The sequence below is a fragment of the Leptonychotes weddellii genome, chromosome 8, assembly GCF_054177405.1.
Source record: "Leptonychotes weddellii isolate Sample4059 chromosome 8, ASM5417740v2, whole genome shotgun sequence".
Taxonomy (NCBI): domain Eukaryota; kingdom Metazoa; phylum Chordata; class Mammalia; order Carnivora; family Phocidae; genus Leptonychotes; species Leptonychotes weddellii.
The window spans coordinates 106,962,801-106,984,368 of record NC_138376.1 but is presented as its reverse complement, the minus strand read 5'-3'; the positions used below and the strand labels follow the sequence as shown (position 1 = coordinate 106,984,368).

The following is a 21,568-nucleotide window of genomic DNA, read 5'->3' as shown; positions in this document are numbered from 1 at the left end:
GTCACAATATTGCACCTACTTATAAGCCCCATAATACAATGGTTTTGCTTTAAACAGTCATATATCTTTAAAATAACTTTAAAATTTTATGTTTTTCCACACATTACCATTTCCTTGTAAATCCAAGTTTCCATCTGGTATCAATTTCCTTAGCCTGAAGAATGTCTTTTAGCATTTCTTTACTGCACATCTTCTGACAACAAATTTTATCAGTTTCCTGTTATCTGAAAATATCTTTATTTCACCTTAATATCTGTAGTACTATTATGACATGCATTAATCAATTTTAATAATTATCATCTTGTAGCCAGTCTGGTTTTTGCTATATCATCTTCTCCTCCTTCTCCTTCTCCTCTCCCTCCTCCTCCTTTTTCTTCCTCCTTCACTCCCATTTTATTTTAAAGCAAATCTAAGACATCATATCACTGCATTCATCCCACCCACTTAGATGTGTTGTATTTTCATTATTATTCAGTTTGAAATATTCTAATTTCCCTTGTGATTTCTTCTTTGATAATTCAGTGTGCCTCAATAAACAATAAGAGCATTTTTTAAAAACATATACTATAACCATCATCATGCCTCAACAAATTCAACAATAATTTCTTAATGTGATATCTATTTTAAAATGTTTTAAAGATTTATTTATTTATTTTGAAAGAGCGAGAGAGAGAGAGCATGTGCACATAGGGGGAGGAGCAGAGAGAGGGGGGAAGCATACTCCCCGCTGAGCATGGAGCTTGACTTGTGGCACCATTTTACCAATCAGACACCACGACCTGAGCCAAAACCAAGATTCAGTTGCTCAGCTGCTCAACTGACTGAGCCACTGAGGACCCGCTGTGATATCTATTTTTTTTTTTTAAGATTTTATTTATTTATTTGACAAAGAGAGACACAGCGAGAGAGGGAACACAAGCAGGGGGAGTGGGAGAGGGAGAAGCAGGCTTCCCGTGGAGCAGGGAGCCCGATGCGGGACTCGATCCCAGGACCCTGGGATCATGACCTGAGCTGAAGGCAGTCGCTTAACCAACTGAGCCACCCAGGCGCCCTGTGATATCTATTTTAAAAACTTTTTAAAAATATGGCATCCATTAAGAAAACCTTTTTTTAATGATTTTATTTATTTGAGAGAGAGAGTATGAGCAGGGAGGAGGGGTAGAGGGAGAAGCAGGTTCCCCACTGAGCAAGGAGCCCGATGCGGGACTTGATCCCAGGACCCTGGGATCATGACCTGAGCTGAAGGCAGATGCTTAACCTACTGAGCCACCTAGGTGCCCCCATTAAGAAAACTTCTTACATTACTCTGCATATGCCACCTAAGCACAAATGGATCTTGAATGAATAGAAAATCCAAGCCTCCACCAAAATAATCATCTTGAGGGTCATATAGGTCTTAGAGCAAAGAGACATTTTATGGCCCATGAAAGATGCACTGCTGGCCCTATAGCCACCAACTACAAAAAAAAAGAGATACTTAATACCTGATTGCCCTCTTTAGATATTGACAATAAACATCTGTTATAGTCCCAATATAGTCCCAAACCACCAAATAAGTCGTCATATTTGAATAAGAATCACTAGAACAAAAAAGTTTGGAAGTAATCCATGTGTTGGTAAGTCAAACTCTTCCCTGGAACTGCTACTCTCCTCCAAACTCGGTAAAATTACAGAGGTTTGTGGCCAATCTCACAGCTGGTTGGAAACTTTGGCAATAAGTATTTACCCAAACTCTTTTATCTCAAGCCATTGGGACTACAGAGCTATTTGTCACTGCTAAGTGATTACTGTTGCCCTATTACTAGGTCCTGATGGACGCTGATAAACTCACTGAAAGAAAAGCCATGTCTCTGAATAGCTCTCATTCTGCAATGTGTCTTCTCTGACTTTCTCTGACCTCTAAATGCATAACCTAAATTCCCACAGGTGGGTCAATCCCCAGAAAGTTCCAATGTGAAATGAAAATGACACCTCCAATTAGGGACAAAAAAGAGCTTAGTTACCTTCATAAACAAGTTGCTGAACACCCATGAGACCCAGAGACAGTCTTCACCACTAATTTACCCAAACTGCTGGCCTAACTGGGGCCTCATCTATAAATCTTGGGAGAAGGAAAAATTCTATCTTGCAACAGGACACCAATTAATAATACATGTAGCAGCAATTAAGAAGTTAGAAAATGAGCACTTGGCAGCTATCACAGTAATAATTACGTCAGAAGAGTCATCAATGGGGCGCCTGGGTGGCTCAGTTGGTTAAGCGACTGCCTTCGGCTCAGGTCATGGTCCCGGGGTCCTGGGATCGAGTCCCGCGTCGGGCTCCCTGCTCTGCAGGGAGCCTGCTTCTCCCTCTCCCACTCCCCCTGCTTGTGTTCCCTCTCTTGCTGTGTCTCTCTCTGTCAAATAAAATCTTTAAAAGAAAAAAAAAAAGAGTCATCAATGGAGACTAAAACTAGTGGGTGAAAATATGATGAGGAACAGGGTATTTGCATAGATTCCAATACTTTTAAATTAATTTAAAATTAATCACTCAAAGTCTTTTTAGTTACTTATTAATTAACAAAATAATAATGAATCATCTTAACCAAATGATAAGTCAACATCATGAGCCATGGGACTAATCGACATAGTATGCCCTCAATGTGATCTGCTGAGAACACAGTGTCCCTTCTGTGTTATTCCTGACAAGAATGCATAACCTGAATGCAATCTTAAGGATGTATCAGCCAACCACAAACTGAAGGTCATTCAACAAAGTAGGTCTGTACTCTTCAAAAATGTTAAGTAACAAAAGACAAGGTAAAACTTAGGAACATCAAGGTGGATATAGAAACATGAAACTAAATACCCTGGATTGGATTCTGGACTGGGAAAGAAAGGATGATTATAAAGGATGTTGTTGGAATAATCAGGAATACTCAAATGGAGTCTGTGGATTAGATCATAGTACTGTATCAATGCTGATTTATTGATATTGGAGGATGTACTTTGATTTTTCAGCAGAATGTCCTTGTTTTTTTCGGAAACACATACTGCTTAGGGTTAATGGGGCATCATGTTTGCAACATATTCTCCTATGATTCAGAATAACAAGGCAAAAATGGTAAAGTGTGAACAGTTGAGGAATCCAAGTGAAAAGTATAAAGGAATTATTTGCACTATTTTTGAAATTTTTATACAAGTTAAAATTTATTGCAAAATAAAGGTTTTTTTGTTTTGTTTTTTTAAGATTTTATTTATTTATTTGACAGAGAGAGACACAGCAAGAGAGGGAACACAAGCAGGGGGAGTGGGAGAGGGAGAAGCAGGCTCCCCGCAGAGCAGGGAGCCCGATGCGGGACTCAATCCCAGGACCCTGGGATCATGACCTGAGCTGAAGGCAGTCGCTTAACCAACTGAGCCACCCAGGTGCCCTTGTTTTTTGTTTTTAAAGAAAAGGCTACCTGCTTCGTTTGCAAGGTTCAATGATTGCCTATTACTTTGTTTCTACTCCCCTGACTTTATTTTAGGTCACTGCTCTTTCTTGATCCCTGCCCATGCAGCTTTATCACAACCTGAGATAAAACAGAGTGGTTTAAAATGAACCTATTGGATCTCACTCATATGTGGAATTTAAGCAAGAAAACAGGGGCACGTGGGTGGCTCAGTCGGTTAAGTGTCTGACTCTTGGTTTCTGCTTGGGTCGAGGTCTCAGGGTTGTGGGATCGAGCCCTACATTGGGCTTCACACTCAGCACAGTCTGCTTGGGTTTCTCTCTCCCTTTTCCTCTCCCTCTGCCCCTCCCCCCACTTTCTCTCTCTAAAATAAAAAAAAGAAAGAAAACAGATGAACATATGGGAAGGGGGAGAAGAAAAAAAGGAGAGAGGGAGTGACTCTTAAGGATAGAGAACCAACCAAGGGTTGATGGAAGGAGGCGTGAGGGATGGGTTCGATGGGGGATGGGTATTAAAGAGGGCACTTGTGATGAGCACTGGGTGTTGTACGTAAGAGATGAATCACTGAATTCTACTCCAGAAACCAATGTTGGGCTGTATGTTAACAAAATTTAAATAAAAATAAATAAAATGAACCTGTTGGCGTGCAGTCGGTGGAAACTGTGTGAGTGTGTGTGTGTGTGTGTGTGTGTGTGTGTAAGCAGAGGGCAAAGAGTGGAGCTGTGTATGTCCTGACAGCATATAGTAGCCACAGACAAAAGTATCACAAGGGGATCCTCTCATTGTTAACCGATTAACATTCAAACTGAATGAGGCTGTGACACCAAGAACAGTTAATCCCGGTGGGTCCCTGACCTAACTCCCCAGGGTCCCAGGCAGGCTTCTCAATCCTTTCACTGGCGTTTGGGGGACAATATGCTCCCATTTAGAATTATAAAACAGATCCAAAACAAAAATGTTTTCTGCCTCCTTTTCAAAGATGGGTCTCAGTATCTTGAGTTTTCATTCCCATCCCACAGCATCTACTGTTCCATCCCAGCCAAGCAAAGGAGAAGAACTAAATCTGAGTTACTTTTTATTTATTTAATTTTTAAAGGATTTTATTTTTAAGCAATCTGTACACCCAGCATGGGGCCTGAACTCAACAACCCCGAGATCAACAGTCGTAGACTCTACCACCTGAGCCAGCCAGCCACTCCAAGAATACTTTTTAAAGTGGACCTCAATTATACATGTTTTATATTTGTTCCTCGTCTGCACTGCTACAGGGACACATTCAAATATAATGAATCTTAAGCAAGAAAGAAGGACAATGCTTCAGTCACATAAAAAAAAAATCCGTACCCAAGCGACAGAACTAGGGTAGTTTGCCGTAATGACATTGTGGCTCATTGCATTTTAGTTAATGTTACAAAGTAAGAAATCTGTGAAGAGAAATAAAAACATGTAAGGAGACAATGAACAAAATGTGCTTTGCTCCTTTATTGTGACAAGGATAGCTTCATTTAAATAATGCACGACACTACTTTGCAGTGTTCTACTGAATGTACAATGTGTACTTTGCAAAAATAACATGGCTTAGTAATATGGAACTTGAATCTAATTCTCGGCTCTTAAATTCCTGATAAAAACTAGAAAGAAGCTCCCCAAATTGTGATGAAAATGACCAGGAGGAGAGCTTGCAGAGGTGGCCTGGAGAGGGGCCAGTCGAGTCGGCAGAGGTCCCTGCTTTCTTGTCACCTGGGCAGCCCCCGTGGTCTTGTCTGGTGGCTTTCCACACACCGTCTGGCGTGGCCGGGGCCTGAAGTGTGTGGGTTTCCACACAGACGCTAGTATCGCACAGAAGAATGACTAGGTTTGGGGTATAAAGCGAGTGGAGAACCATGTGCTGATGTCTTCAGTGAAGGAGAGAGCAAGGCTGGGTGGGGGGAAAGCAACAAGGAAGGGTGATTGAAGGGTGTCTTTAAAAAGATTTTAAAATAATTTGTATGTTCTGACTCATAGTTACATGGCTGCACATAAGCATAAAAAGAAGGTTCTATCTGGGTGGTGCGATTATGGGTGATTGGTATTTTCCTCTTTTTGCCTATTCACATTTTCCAGTGCTTCCACAAAAGCCTGGTATTATTACTGAATAGATAGAGAAGGTCCTAGGCTCCCACATGTGTCATCCCGGCCAGGTGGCTCACTCATTCTCCAAGTCTCTGCTTGTCTGACCTCCTAGGCATCCTTCAGACTCCAGCCTAAATGTCAGATCCTCAGGGAAGGCGGTGGCCCTGATCCCCTGGACTGGGTGAGGTCGCCTTACTTTTACTTTGTCACTTAGCACAATCGTAGCTATTTATTTGATATCTATTGGGCTGGCCAGGACTGCTTGGATTGTGGGAAATAAAGGATAATACATGTACACAGACTTGTCATTGTTATAAAAGTGCTGTATGACTTCCCATGTATGATCCATATGGTAAAACTTATGGCCAGTGAAGCAATATGGTGCCGGGGAAGGAGCAAGAAATTGTAACTGGAACCAGCATGGTAGATCAGTTATGTGGCTAGTGGAAAGCTATTTTTGCAACAATATAGGTGACCATATAAGGTAATGATAGTGGAATTTTAGGGGTATTGACAGAATCCCCCCACATCCCCACCAGGCTGTTCCTGTTGCCCAAATACCTGCCTGTAGGAGGGGGCTACCACGACCCCCCCCAGCTCTGCCTCCTTGTTGTCTTCTCCTGTCCTTTGCTGAAACCTGTATCCTTCACACTCCATGCGCACTATAATGTAATCTAAGCATGAGTTTTGTGTTTCCCTTCTTGCTGACCCTCAAGCTCAATCCGTTTGGGGGCTCACTCACTATTTAGTCTTTCTCATCCACTGGGCTACAATCTGTGAAAGAAGGCATGGTGGCTGGCTTGTTTGCTGCCCTGCCCCCAGCACCTGGTATGGTGCTTCTAACTCGGGGGGGGGGGGCGAAATAAATATGTGTAAGTTAGAATGAAGAATGAAAAAAAATAATAAAAATAAAATTTCACTGCTTATATTAAATTTCTGTTCATTCTAACAGTTACCACCACTGAGTGGCCCAAAGCAGTACACGTTTATTTTCCCAGAGTTCTGGAGGTCAGAAGTCTGAAGCCAGTTACACTGGGCTAGGTGTGGGCAGGGCTGGCTCCCTCTGGAGGCTTGGAGGGCAGAATCTGCCTCCTTGTCCCCTTCAGGTTCTGGAAGCTGCCTGCCCTCCTCAGCTCATGGCCCCTTCTTTCATCTTCAAAGCCAGTTGCACAGCATCTTCACATGGCCCCATCTCTCCCACTGCTCCTGACATCACATTGTCTTCTGACTGTCGTGCCTCTTGCATCCCTTTTAAGGACCGTTGTGATTGTGCTGAGCCCTAGTGATGCAGGATAATGTCCCCGTCTCAAAATCCTTAATCACATCTGCAAAATGCCTTTGCCCTGTAAGGTAGCATCTGCAGTTTGCAGGGATGAGGGCATGGGCATGCCTGGGGGCTACTATTGAGTCTACCGCACTGCTCTAACTCCCGAGACATGGAAACACTCCCAATATTTACAGTGGTGCTACGTTGTGCTCTCAAATAGCCAGGGAGAGGCACCGACATTCCCTTGTCCTATTTTAGGACAAGGGTGGTTCCACTAGAGTATGAACTTCAGAGGGCAGGAACCTTTTACACTCTGTTTAGTGTTGAATCCCAGGCACCCTGAATTGTGCTTGGCACATGGTAGGCACTCAGTAAACATTTGTTGAATGCTGGGTGAACAGACAGCACTCTTACGACCCCCATTATTTACTTCCCCTTCTTTAGGTAAAATAACCTCACTTTCTACATGGTGGTCCATGTGGTTCTAGAGAAGATGACTCTATCCCTGGCTCCAAAAAAGCATATGATCAAGGCTAATTCAATTCATCTGGGTCAATCTCCTGGCCACAGCAATTGGCAGAAGTGGGCATGGACCGAGACTAGTCCAACCAGAGTGAAGCTCAAAGAAATTATTTTTATTTCTGTACACAACTGAGGAAACATAATTATGAAGCCATGACTGCCAAAGGCAGTCAGAGCAGGAGAACAGAAAGAATCAAGCCATGGGCTTTATTACTGAACCTCGGAATTGAGCTTCAACTGCTGCCAAACCTACTCTGGATTTTTCAATTATAGAAGAGGGAAACATTTCCTTTATTATGTGTGTTAAGCCTAGGGTTACTTACAATGATACATTTGAAAACCACTACACATCAGTGCCAGGGGAAGATGAAAAAGGCATCTACAGAAACTGAGCAGGTAATTCTGTTTGAGAATAGAAGGATCAGGGCACATGCAGTCTGTGCTCCTGCCTCCGAGGAAGAGTAGAATCGAGAGATGGAAGAAGCCTTGGGACCTTCAGGTCACCCAGGCCTTGTGTCTTACCCTTAGCCGTGTTCCACATCACTCTGGGAATGGAGGAAAAAACCACTTTTCCAGCCCCATCCTGATGAGTTGAGCCAAAATCTCTATGGGTGGGGCTCAGAGTCTGTGTTTTTACGAATTCCAAGTGATTCTAATGGGCCCAGCCCTTCTCAGCCTCGGTGAATTTGACTTCACATGGCAGATCTTGATGCTCAGGCCAAGTCAAGTACAAAGCACTGAATGTATGTATGGTGGTCTTAGGAGTAGGTAGAGCTCCTTTTTGAGGCCCTGAGCTAACTAAATACTGAGACCGCTGCATGAGAGTCTAATAGGCTCTCTCCTGTGTGTAAAGAACATCAGTTGACTGCTAAATGCATTTTGTTTTTCTAAATGTAGCTGATTCGCAGCTAAATTCTGGAGAGTTGATATGATCAGAGAAGGTACGACTAGATAAATAGACCATTTTAAACCCATTTATCTTCCTTTCACTTAAGCAATGAGGAAAATCAGGGCAGCTCCAGGGTTAGTGAATTCAAGGACTCATGATGTCATCAAGGGCCGAGGATCTTGCGTACTTTCACTTTGCCTCCTCGGTATTTTCCTCTGGTCCTTAGGCTTGTCCCCTGAGGTGATTTCCAAATGACTCCTGTGAGGATTGATCTTCATAGGACAGAAATCCCAGGATGAAAAAGGGCACGTCCCTTCCTCGAGCCCCTATTTAAGTCCCTTTGAGAGTGAAGAAAACTCTTCCAGAAGCTCTCTAGTGGCCACTCTCCATGTCGCCTTGGGCAGAATTAGTATCTACATGCCCTTTCGTAATCCAGACACCACCAAGGGGGTGGAATCATCATGATTCTGTCCAAGCCTGACTCACCCTTGGTAGGGCAGTGACAAGGCCTCTCTGAGACACATTCTGCCTGGGGGAAAAGGGCTTCTGTCAGGAACATGAAGAGACAGGGAATGGTGTGGGCAGGTGGGTAATCAACAGTGTGCCCACTAAACAGGCACTGAAGAAAGAAAAAGAAAGATCTATCTAGCTGCCTAAGCATCCAATCTACCCAACCTTTACAGACGCCTGCCCCTTTTACTTCAGAGCTCTTATTTGTCTCTGTCCTTGCTCCCCTTTACCCTTGAGATAACGACTTGCAGGTATTTCTTAAATGGGTAAATGTGGTTTTACTATCTGGTAGTGTAACTCTTACTTTTTTTCTTTATATGTATACTTAGGGGTTGCTCTCCATTTTCTTTCCTGGATTAGCTTTAGAATCCATTTCCCAAGGTCCATAAAAATATCCTATTTGGGAATTTATACTAGGAGGTTAATTTAGAGAGAATTGGCATCTTTAAACATGGCACATCTACCTATTCAGGGTTGTTGTTGTTTTTAACTATCCTTTAACACAAACTTATAATTTCCTTCGTAAAGGTCTTGCACTTCTCTTTTTAGTTTTATGCAACAGACATAGGGAAGCAGAGCTGAGAGAAGGCGAGGTGGGCAGAGGGGCGCAGGCAGGCCCGCCAGCCCGGGGAACGTTGTTTAAATCCAAGGATCTAGCCTGGCCTGAAGCTAGACAAATCTTAAGTCAATACATTCCCATTTCTTCTTAAGCTGGTTTGAATTCCACTCCTGTTATTTGCTCTTGAAAGCATTCTGACCATGACATCAAAAGTAATACACGGAGGGAACAGGAGGAAAGATGACCAACACCCACTGAATGTTTACTGTGCATTCTACTTCTGCTTCTGCCCGTCACCCTCTGGACATTTATTTCCTAAAGAGATTCTTAAATACAGAACAGAGACAAATGTTCTCTTAAAACCTTTCTCCATTTTCCAATGATGTACCTGTGAATTTGACTCCTCCTATGCAGAGAAGTCGTGGTAGCTAAAGGATTCTTGGTCGCTGAGGAAGCTAATATCATGTACTTTATCAATGGCTGGTGGTATTAATTAGCAGGGCCGCTGCATTTGGGAAGTTGTGCAATGAACAACTTCAAGAGGGGCCATTGACACAGATGAGAGTGTGACTCGCCACCCTTGGGTATTGTTACTGTGCATAATTCCTTTTGGAATTGTTTTATAGAAGTCTCGAGTCAATTAATTAACATAAAGTCTTGAATGAAGCAAAATATCAATAATCTCCCATATTTGGGAACTTGTAATATCTTGAAAAGTTTCTTCCTCCCAGAGAGCTACACGTGAAAATTTTTTTCCGATTTTGTTGTTGTTGTTGTTATTCTTGTCATTAGGAGTATTTTTTTTTTTTTTAAGATTTTATTTATTTTTTGAGGGAGAGAGAGACAGCGATAGAGGGAACACAAGCAGGGGGAGTGGGAAAGGGAGAAGCAGGCTTCCCGCTGAGCAAGGAGCCCGACGTGGGGCTCGATCCCAGGACCCTGGGACCATGACCTGAGCCGAAGGCAGAAGCTTAACGACTGAGCCACCCAGGCGCCCCCATTAGGAGTATTTTAGACATCATCCATCCAGCGAGCATTCACTGAGTGGCTTTATGTCCCTGCTATGGCTCTAAGAGGGACACAAGGAAGCACCAGAAAAAAGTTCTTGCCCTCACAGAGCCAGACTATAGTGGAACAGGCAGACAGAAAATCAACAAGTGCTGTACAGAACAGAAAATGGGGTGGCGTGAAGTGCTGGAAAAACAAGTTAAACATTATAAAGTGTGGCACCATCCCTGTAGAGAACGGTATCCCTTTCAAAATGGGAAGTGAGACTCTCAAGTGCACAAGCTTTGCCTAGCATAAGCCAGTGACCTTCCCACCGTCCACTCTCCCTCTGTCCCCATTCCCACCCAATAAAACAGCTCTGGCCTTTGGGTTCCTCCTTTTCTTTTAAACTCAAGCATTTTCCTTCTTCGCTTCATCCATCTCTAAATAAACTGCCCCAATGACAAATTATGGTTGTCTGTGACCATCTGATCTGTGTGAAAGGACAGAAGCATGTCCAAAATACGGGGCTGAGGAGAGCGAAGAGTCAGGATGACCCAGATTTCCAGACTCATCTTGAATATTTAGGAACCCAGGGTGCGTTCGAATACGGCCCTCTGCGGTCCACTTTTTCCACACGCAAATATTCCCCTTTCAGGTGGGTGCTCGGGAACTTAGCGTAATATAGCTGCTCTGTATTCAAAATTAGCCCAGAGGCATATGGTCTCTGAAAAATGTGTACACCAGATTTCCTCACCGTTCACAACTGAGATGGACATCCTCCCCTGAGCTCTCCCCGGGGCTACTTGGAAAGAGTGGCTGGGGATTCTCTCTTAAGTGTACATCGATCGGTAGATTTTCCTGCCCCCCCCCCCATTTCTAGTTGGCTCTGATGGAGACAGATGACAAGAGCTAATCCTTCACGGTTCCATGATCTCCCTCTCCCCCGACACACACACACATACACACACATAAACACACACACACTCGAGCAGACAGTCCATCTGTGTCTTGGGCTTACAGTTGCATGAGTGTTGCCCCAGGGACCTACCAGGGAAAGCTACAGGTTTGAACAGCTCCAGCCCTGGAATCAAAGGCCTTCGTGGGGGGCATTGCCTGTTGCTGGGCCTGGGCAGTTGGAAACCGGTCCCACCAGTGTGGCTAGGAGACCAACGAAAACTCCTCATGGGTTTCTCAGAGTGACACACAAACAGCCAGTTTCCTTTAGGGAGTCAGGAAAGTCAGCCGGGTCAAGGGGCAGGGGGATGACACTAGTGGAGTCATTTAGACATGTGGCCATAGAAGCATAATGTGCTGGGGGAAATGTCACCTTAGACGTTTGTAAAAATTGCTGGGAGTGAAAGACGCACAGAGAAGCCCTTCCCAGGAGAGGGCCCGTCAAAGTCAAGGTGAGGAAGAGCTTGCCAGAGCTATGGTTTAAGAAGCTGAACCCTTGAAAAATGTCTTAAATATCATAAAACCCCATTTAAGAAATCTTAAAGCTTTGTACTCTATCATTCAATAACCTTTACTAGTGCTCAATAAACCTTGCTTTGCTCCCCACCAAAATAATAATAATAATAATAATAAATTTAAAAAATAAATCTTAACAATATGGAATATAGGACAGAAAAGAAAAATCTTAGGTATTGGAATATATCTCATGGAGATTAAGAAGAAATCTTCAAAGAAAACTGTGACAACACAGTCCCAACCAAACCACAATATCTTAGTTAAGCTTTGTAACTATAACTGCCTGAATTAAAATGAAATTATTCAGAAATTATAAGACAAAACATCTAAACAATGACTTCTCTGCCTTGAAAACACAGATTGCACAAATACAGTCTAGCTTAGATAGAAAGATTTCAGACATTCAAGTAATGCTGAATTCTCTCATGTATTCACCTGCTTATTCAGGGATGGAGGAACAGGGTCTATAGGAATAAATAGGTTTCAAAAGAAATGTTTAATAATTAAAAGTTGATTGCACTGTCACTATTTGACCCAGCAATTCCATTCCTGGGTACAGACCTAAAAGAAATAAAGACATCCATATAGCAAAACCTATACACACAGATGTTCGTAGCAGCATTATTCACAGTAGCCAAAATGTGGAAACAACCCAAATGCCCAACAACTTAGGAATGGATAAATAAAATATGGTATATCCATATCATGGACTATTACTTAACAATAAAGAAGAAAGAAGTACTAATACATGTTACAAAATGGATGAACCTTGAGAACATTGTTTTAAAAAAAAGGAAAGCACAGGCCCCAAATGGTGTCATTAGACCGAGTTGCCAAACCAGGCTTAATACATCTAATTGCAGTTTCAACCTCCCCCACAAATGGGGCCTTTACCGGTCATTCAGGAACATTTTTCTTTCCATCTCACCCAGGTCCTTTCCATCCCCCAAAGAAAGATGAGGTAATCTGCATGATAAGACACGTTGCTTTTCCCCCTAGCAAACAGCCTTGTTTGGAACAATCCTTTTCTTTTGCTAACTTTCTTGCTCCCACCCTCCATCCATAAAAACTTTCCTTCCATTCTGTTTTGTATAACTTCTCAGAGTGCAGCTCTACTTGCTAGATGGGGTGTTTCCCGATTCATGAATGATTTATTTATTTATTTAATAATGATGTTTATTGCATATTTTTTATGAAGTCTTTAGATACTTGAGAACATTTTTTTAAAGATTTTATTTATTTATTTTTGAAAGCGAGAGAAGAGAGCATGAGCAGGGGGGAGGAGCAGAGGGAGAGAGAGAAGCAGACTCCCTGCGGAGCAGGGAGCCTGATTCGGGGCTTGATCCCAGGACCCTGAGAGCATGACCTGAGCCAAAGGCAGACATTTCACTGACTGAGCCACCCAGGTGCCCTCATGAACCATTTAATAAAGCCAATTCGATCTTTACATATACTTGGTTGCCTTTTGTTATTTAACGAAATTATAATACATGAGACAAGCCAGTCACAAAAGACCACATACTGTAAGACTGCATTTATTTGAAAAGTCCAGAAAAGGCAAATTTATAGAAACAGAAAGTAGATTAGAGGTTACCCAGTGCTGGGGATGGAGATGCAGAGTTACGTCTAATGGGTAGCAGGTTTCTTTTTGGGGTGATGAAAATGTTCTAAACTTAGATTGTGGTAATAGTTGCACAGTTCTGTAAATACCATGAACTTTGTACCTTTTAAATGATGAATTTTATTGTATGAATTATATCTCAATAAAAGTGTTTAAAAGAAATTTGCACTAACTTTAAAAAATAAAATGAGTTGGGCTTTTAGATTTAATAAAAATCAAGCACAACTCAAATTGGATTAGACTATCAGTAAATGGTTTCTGTAGATGTTGGCAGGAGAGAAGACATGGCTGACCCAAAGAGATGGAGAGGAAGTTGTAGAAGAAAGACTTAATCCAGACTTGGCAGAATGAACTAATTGATGTTCAACAACAAACCACCACTAGAAATTAGAGCTGGGTTCAGGATGTCAGCTCTAGAGACTAGAAATTGACATACAACTTCTAAAAGCATCAGTCCAGACTATGGAATAATAGCTTCATGCAACTACGGTGTATAGCTCTCTGCAGACTTATAGCTGCTACAGAACAAAGCAAAGTAATTCCACCGAATGGATTAGTTCCATATCCTTGTGCCACAGTAAGAATTCAGGTACCAGACAAAGGATACAATTTCCAGTGACAAAAATGTCAGGCCTAATGTTAATGAGCCTCAAAATATACCACAAGATCTCTAATGACCTCCAGTGGTTACAGCTAAAATTGCGTGGTTTATGATACATGAGACTAGAACATGATGTACCACAAGCAATTATGGATGTGGGTTTTGGTCTGTTATTTTATCTTGAAAACTGTAAAGTTGGAGTAAAAGGAAACCTAGCCAATGACTACTATAAAAAGTTCCCTTCCCTGATTTTTAAGCATTGACGAAAGAGCCTATTTTTCGGTGGCCTGTCTTTGCAGCCTCTTTCAACACAGCCAGGAAGGTGTGTCTCCCTCCAGTGACTTGGTGACTCCATCAGGGGCAGTCTCTTAACAACCCACCATGCACCCCCAGATGCAGGAGAAAGCAGACAAGGGAGAAGGTGAGCAAGCAGGTAGGAGAGATGTAATGGCTGACTGAAAGAGACGGGCGAGAGGAAGTGTGAAAAAGAGTGGAAGGCAGGTATTGCCAACTAAAATAAGCCAATTTGGTTTTGCACAACTCCTGATACTTTCTGGAAGCTACCTAAGAACTTCAATGGTTAGCCTCTCCCAACAACCTCACTGCCAGGTTGCAGTGAAAACAACTAACCCCAAATGATGCCATACCTAGAGTTTCCCTAAACAAACCTAGCCAACAAGCCCCAACCACTTCATACAGTCTCCTCCGTGGGCTTGATGAAGTCCCAGCTCTCTGTCCTTTGGGCGAAAGGTTTACTCAATTGAGAAAGTACGGTGTTCCAGAAACAGGATTCTACTATTACCTTCCTTGAGAGCCTCAGGCTACCCCAAATCCCCAGACTGACAACACCATTTGCTTGGGGATAAAGCCTTACAAGCACCTGCTACAGGGCTGGCTGGATTCTTCAACCAGGTCCAGGCATGTTGGAGGGCTCTCTGGAACATGTTCCGTCCCACATCTGAATACCTTTAATTTCACCAAAGAGAGTGCATTTCTAACATTCATCTGACACATGAATGAGTTACTGGCTGTTCTGATAATAACTAATGTCTGATATTTGCTATGCTCATTAGCAAAGTATCTTGTAATAACTGAGACGTTGTGACCTTTCCAACACAATGCTAGCTAACTACCCTTGGAGTATTAATTCATGATCAAAACACTAGCTGTTCTTGCATGCAATTTCAACTAACACTTTCAAATAGCACACCATTTCTGCTGGAGTATTTGAAAGCAAATGACAGACACTCTAGGAGGCCACGGTAAGAATAAGAACAGGACCCATTGGCAATCATGGCCACCGTCAAACAAGTCTTGTGCATATTCCTAAATGTTGCAACCATGGTCACTCCTTGGGTACTTTTCAGATCCATCCATTCGTGTAACAATTATTTATGGACTGCCTATGCGCCAGATATCTACTTGAAATATATTGTCCATCTGTCTGATAGTTCTGAGGAGAATCCAATATACTAAGGGAATGTTAAAAATTCACTGGCTGAAGCTTCTGAGTTTTGCAAAAACCAAACATCCCACTATGGTAGGAAGGTGTTAAAGCCCCCAAGGTTCCGTTTCATCCTCAAGGAGGAAGCAGCACTAGAAGATTCTGTTTATAAACCTTAAAATACCAATTGTTTTATTTGTTCCTCTTGAGGGGGGGAAAGAAACCCTAGAATGTTATATAAACATTTTACTATATTTTATTTCCTTTAAGAACCAATGATAATTGCATCCTTAGGCTACATTTACCTTAACTGTGATTTGGTGCATCGTAAAAAAATCGTGAATAAGAATTCTTGACGTTGTTTGCTGGTCCAGAGGTCAAACCAATGACTTATAAGAGCAACTCTTTCCTGAAAGAGCTGTAAGGGGGAGAAAATATCATTTTCCTGTAGAGTTCAGTCTATTCTTAGTTGCTAACCAATCCTTCAGCAATCTCGCAACCTCACAGCTAATATTTGCACAGCACGTTACAGTTCACAAAGCACTTTTCACTACGTAGTAGGGGTCTCTTCCCACAGCTTAAGCTGCTTTTATCTGGGGATAGAGACAAGCCCAGGCTTGTTGGGTGGGCTGGTGGGAAAGGCTGGCCAGGGGATATGATTACAGTGGGGCCTTAGGAGGGCCCCTTTGGAAAACAAAGAGGTAATGAATCCTGGCTCTTGTTTCTACTTAAACGAATGTGGCCTGGGGAAACAGATTCCAAACATTTCATCTTGAAAACACATACAGGCTACACTTGAATTGTGAAAACAGGACCATTTGAAGTAGGTATGATTTTACTAACCCATGGTCCTACATCTTCATAGTTCCCACCAAAACCAAAGTCAATAAATATTGCTAAGTAGCCATTGTTAGACATGTCTCTAAGGAAGAGATACACCAAGGACCAGGGTCCCCCCAAACCTGGGTTTCAGTCCAGCTTTGCTCAGATGACATATACAAACCCACTGTCTTTCTTACTGGGTCAGGCTTGGGCCCCAGCCCGGCTAGTCTCCTTCCCTTGGGAACAGGCCTGAACCATGCAGGCGCTGTGGGCCTTCTCCATTAAGGGCTGGCAGAGCTGCCTAAGCTTAAGCCATTCAGTGATTACTTACTGACTACATTTCAAAAGAGTGGGCATCCCCAGGCCATCAAACTGAACTGTTGGCATGGGAAGGAAGAGAGAATTAAAGAAATATGCAGAGAATTAATCACACATTAATACTCTCCACACCAAGCACCACCAGAAGCACCTCCCCTTGTCTCCTCCCCCAGCATACTCTGTATTCTGGAAGTTTCTATTTTGTCCCTGGAGGTACAGAGGAAAAGGGAGGCAGACCTTGAGTCTCCCCATAAAGTAGGAGTTGGAGACTGGGGTGAGAAGAGACTGTTTGGGGGGCAGACAAATGCTGGTTTATTTTTGTTTGAAGTAACTCCAAAACTAAATTCTTTAGAGGTTTCGTTGTTGTGTTATATGGCAACATGAGACCCAATATATCACAGTAAAATTGACCTTACAAATTAAACTTGTTTTGTTCTAGAGCATGTAATTTACCTGTCTATTTAATGATTTGTTGCTGAAAGGTGTCCAGGCACTGAATCTTGTGTGGAAGCACTCCATTTCCAAGGTTTTTCTAGAAGAATCCCCAGCTGACATCTCAGCAAATTATTTTCTTCCAGCCCTAAGAAATATAGGTTCATTTCAATAGATGCTTAATGAAGATCACCTAGAAATATCCAGTATATTAATGTTGTCCTTATAGGAATTATATAATTGCAGCCATTCATTTACATCTCTATATTTATATAGATAAAATTACAGCAAATCATATATATACATCTCCATGGAGGATAATCCATACAAATATGCACAGGGAGTTCATGAACTCCAAGTCATTGCAATTTACTCTGTCCTCATCTGTTTGCACCCAAATATGAATCTAAACCAGAGTTGTTTTTCACTTTGCTGGGAAAATGACTCAGAAATTGGAACGATTCTTTACCAGCCAGGAATACTGACTTTTTCTTCCCTGGAAAGCAATAATCTGAAGGGCTTAAAAAGGGCACTCCACCTGCCTATCTTTTTAGGACACAAAGAGGACATAGAGAACAAACCTAGGCTGATGTATTAGTCATCCATTGCTGTTTAACAAATGACCCCAAAATTTAATAACACAAAACAAAACAAAAAACCTTATTATCTCGGAGTTCCCGTGGGTCAGGAATCTATGCACAGCATAGTGGAGTACCTAATCAGTCCGCTAGGGCTGCCATAACTAAATATCACAAACTGAGTGCCTTGAACCACAAAAATTTATTTTCTCACAATTCTGGAAGCTAAAAGTCCAAGATCAAGGTGCTGTCAGGGCTGGGGTCTGGTGGGACCTCTCTGCCTGGCTTGTCCACAACCACCTTCTCTCTGTGTTCTTACAAGGCCTTTCTTCCATGCACAAACCAGGTGGGATGGGTGGGGGATAGAGAGAGAGATCTTTGGTGTCTCTTCCTCTCCTTATAAAAATATCAGTCCTATTGGATTGAGGTCCCACCCTTATAACCTCACTTAACTTTCATTACCTCTTTATAGACTCTGTCTCCAAATATAGTTACATTGGAGGTTAGGGCTTCAACACGAAATTTGGGGGGGGAACCCAATTAAGGCCATAACAGGTACTTCTGCTTCAGAGTTTCTCATAAGGCTGCAGTCAAGACGTTGGCTAGGACTCCAAGCTCACTTGAAGGATTTGAAGTTCTTTCATGTGGTTATTAGCAGGATTCAGTTGCTCATGGTTTTAACCAAAGGATGTTGATAAAGTGAAGATGTGTGACTTCTGGGCCTAAGCCTTAAGAAGATTTGCAGTTTGTCTTTTTGTAGTCTTAGGATGTAACAGCCATGTAAATAAGCATGGGCTAGATTATAGCATAATGAGAGACCATATGGAGAAACAGAGGTTGAGCCAGCCCAAAGCTGTTTCAGCCAACCCAGTCAAAGCACCAGATGTGTGAATGACGCCATCTTGGGTATTCTGTTCCAACTGAGCTCCCAAGTGACTACAACCATATGAATGACCCCAGACTATAACAGGCAGCAGAAGAAATGTCCAGGTGAGGCCAGAAAACCCAAAGAATCATGAAAAATAATGATTTCTGTTTCAAGCTACCTAGAATTTGTTATCCACAGACCGACAGAGCCATGTGCTGGTGAGCATCCAGAATAGTCACATACAGCTGGTGAATATGCAAATTGGTGTAAGTACTTTGAAAAATGGTTTGGCATTATTTGCTAAAGTTGAACATGTGCATACAATTGATTCAACAGAAAAACATGAACATGTGGACGAAATATATCCATAAGCACATTCACAGTTACATTGGATAGCTCTAAACTGGAAACAGTGCAATCATTCACCAGCAGCCGAATGGATAAATATATTGTCATATATCCATGTGCTAGAATGCTGGATATCAATGAACAATCTGCCACTACACACAACAATATGTGTGAATCACACACATAAGACATTAAACAAAGAAGCTGGAAATAATGGACTACATTTTATATGGTTTAATTTATACAAAGTCCTACATGACAGCGTTAGAAGTCAAGACAGTGTCACCCTTGGGGAGGAAAGAGAGGGTATGACTGGGAGGGACATGAGACGTGACTCTGGGATACAGGTCCTGATCTAGCAGTAGGAACCCAGAAGAGTTCACTTTACGATTCATTGAGTTCTACACTTATGATTTGCATATTTTTCTACATCTTCTATTTTGATCAAGAAGCTTTAAAAAAGGATATCATTTATTGGGGCACCTGGGTAGCTCAATCAATTGAGCATCCAACTCTTGATTTTGGCTCAGGTCATGATCTCAGTGTTGTGAGATCGAGCCCTGCCTTGGCTCTGTGCTGGGCATGGAGCTTGCTTAAGATTCTCTCTTTCTCTCTCTCTCTCTCTCTCTCTCTCTGCCCCTCCCCCCAAACTCGCTCTTGCTCTCTCTCTCAAAAGAAAAAAAGATCACTTATAAAACACCAAACGCTATTAAGTATCTAGAAAAAAATAAAAGTACAAACTTTATGAGTAAAATTATAAAATTTGGGGGGCCTGGGTGGCTCAGCTGGCTAAGCACAACACTTGATTTCAGCTCAGCCAAATATATTAGTCATCTCAGGGTCGTGAGTTCAAGAACCAATCTCTACTAAAAAAAAAAAAAAAAGTTAAAATTATAAAATTTTCTTGAACATTTCTAAAGAACCTAAATAAATGGAGAGATATGTTTTATTCATGAATTAGAGAATTCAGAATGAAGAGATTAATTTCCTCAAACAGATCCACTAATTCAATGCAATTTCAATAAAAAAAAATCCTAAGAGATATTATGGTACATGTGTGTAACTTGAAAAACTGATTCTAAGATATTTATGGAAGTTTTAAAGGGCCAAAAATAGTCAGGTCAGTCTGGAAGAACCAGGGAGAGAGATGTGTTTCTAGATATAAAAACTCACTATAAAGCTGGAGCAACAACATGATGTGGCATTATTATGGAGACAAATATCTAATCCAGGGGAATGGAAGAAAGTCCAAAATAGACTCTTGTATACATGGGTACTTGTTAGAGCATAAGTCAAAGAAGAGATGGATTTTTCCATTTATAGAAAACAGAGCATCTGTTTAAAAAAAGAAGAAATTGGACCTCTTTCCCACACTGTACACACACACATCAACTATCTGAAGGCTTTTTATGTATAAAATCAATTACACATGGTTTGTGAATCCCCAGAAGACAATTAACAACAATGTATGATGTCAGAGAGACAAGATTTTGGATCATCCTAAGTGGGAAAATAATCACTTCAGTGGCGTTAGCTATCTCAGGAGGCTATGTCCATTACCAGTGATATTAAAACACAAATTGGATGACCACTTGTCGGTGAAATTCTAGCTGGGATTCCAGCATCAGAAATGTCTCAGTTTCCAAGCAATCCTCTGTTGCTATAAATTCCAAGAAGAGAGAGAACAATGTGGCCCAGAGTAGCTGAAGAAATTTTATGGTGGAGCCAGAAGATTTTGAGAATAAGACAAACATTTGCAGGTCCTCTATTCTTACCACACTTGAGAGAGATGAAAGCGTGTTTTAAAAATGAATATGTTGGAAAGGCATGTACCAGATTAGGAACTATTTTATTTTATTTTATTTTCAAGATTTTATTTATTTTAGAGAGAGAGAGCGGGGGAGGGGCAGATGGAGAGGGAGAGAGAGAATCTCAAGCAGACTCTCCCTGAGGTGGGACCCTGACCCGGGGCTCGATCCCACAACCCTGAGATCATGAGCCGAAATCAAGAGTTGGATGCTTAACCAACTGAGGCACCCAGGCACCCCGGAATAATTTTGGAAATATTACAGAGAGTAGCATGACAACACTGAATTTGGATCCCTGCTCTGGCTCTCCTTTCCCCCAAGTGAAGCTTTACAAATAATTTAGCCTCTGAGCCTCAGTTTCCTCATGTGTAAAGCAAAGCAATGAAATGCTGTGCCTTGACAAACTACAGTATAATAATGTGTTGTTCAGATAAAAACCTCATGGCAATGTGGGAAATTAAATACCTCCTTCTGAATCAACATTAAATCAAAACAAATCCTTAGTTTCCTAAGATGCCCAGCTGTTGTTATGTGAAATCCCTCCAAGAGCCAACATAAGGAGTTTTGATTTAGCAAGTTCTTAAAAGTGTTATTATCCTCTGTGTTAAAGGATTACTGAGTTACATAATGAGCAGAACATTACAGAAAGAATAGTCACTATCTCTGCTGGTGGGCTTAAATATCTGAGTACAGTACATCATATATAGATAGAGATATAAATATAGAGATAGAGATACAAATACAGAGATAGATAGGGATATAAATTTCCATGAGATTATTTGCATTCTTCTAAGATGTCAATTTTGCTGATTAGTTATTCAACCCAGGGAGAAATGGCATGTTGGCAAGCACTACTTCTTTAAATTGAATGATTTTTTTTCATATTCCAGCATTTTATATTTCTCTAAATAGTAGCTCCATAAAATATTAATAGGCACTTCTCAGAAAAACAGGATCCATGGTTAAATATGCTTAG

At 41.7% G+C, this 21,568-nt stretch overlaps 1 protein-coding gene across 1 annotated transcript in view; it reads right to left on the bottom strand.

Moving 5' to 3' along the window:
• Nucleotides 1-21,568, bottom strand: part of ECT2L (epithelial cell transforming 2 like) — a 73,480-nt gene that overhangs the window by 47,758 nt on the left and 4,154 nt on the right. The window contains exons 2-3 of the mRNA XM_031026288.2: nt 17,012-17,138; nt 15,724-15,836 (exon numbers count right to left, since the gene is read on the bottom strand). Of these exons, the coding sequence (XP_030882148.1) occupies nt 15,724-15,836; nt 17,012-17,113 (215 nt within the window). The 5' untranslated portion in view covers nt 17,114-17,138. The remainder of the gene's footprint in view (nt 1-15,723; nt 15,837-17,011; nt 17,139-21,568) is intronic.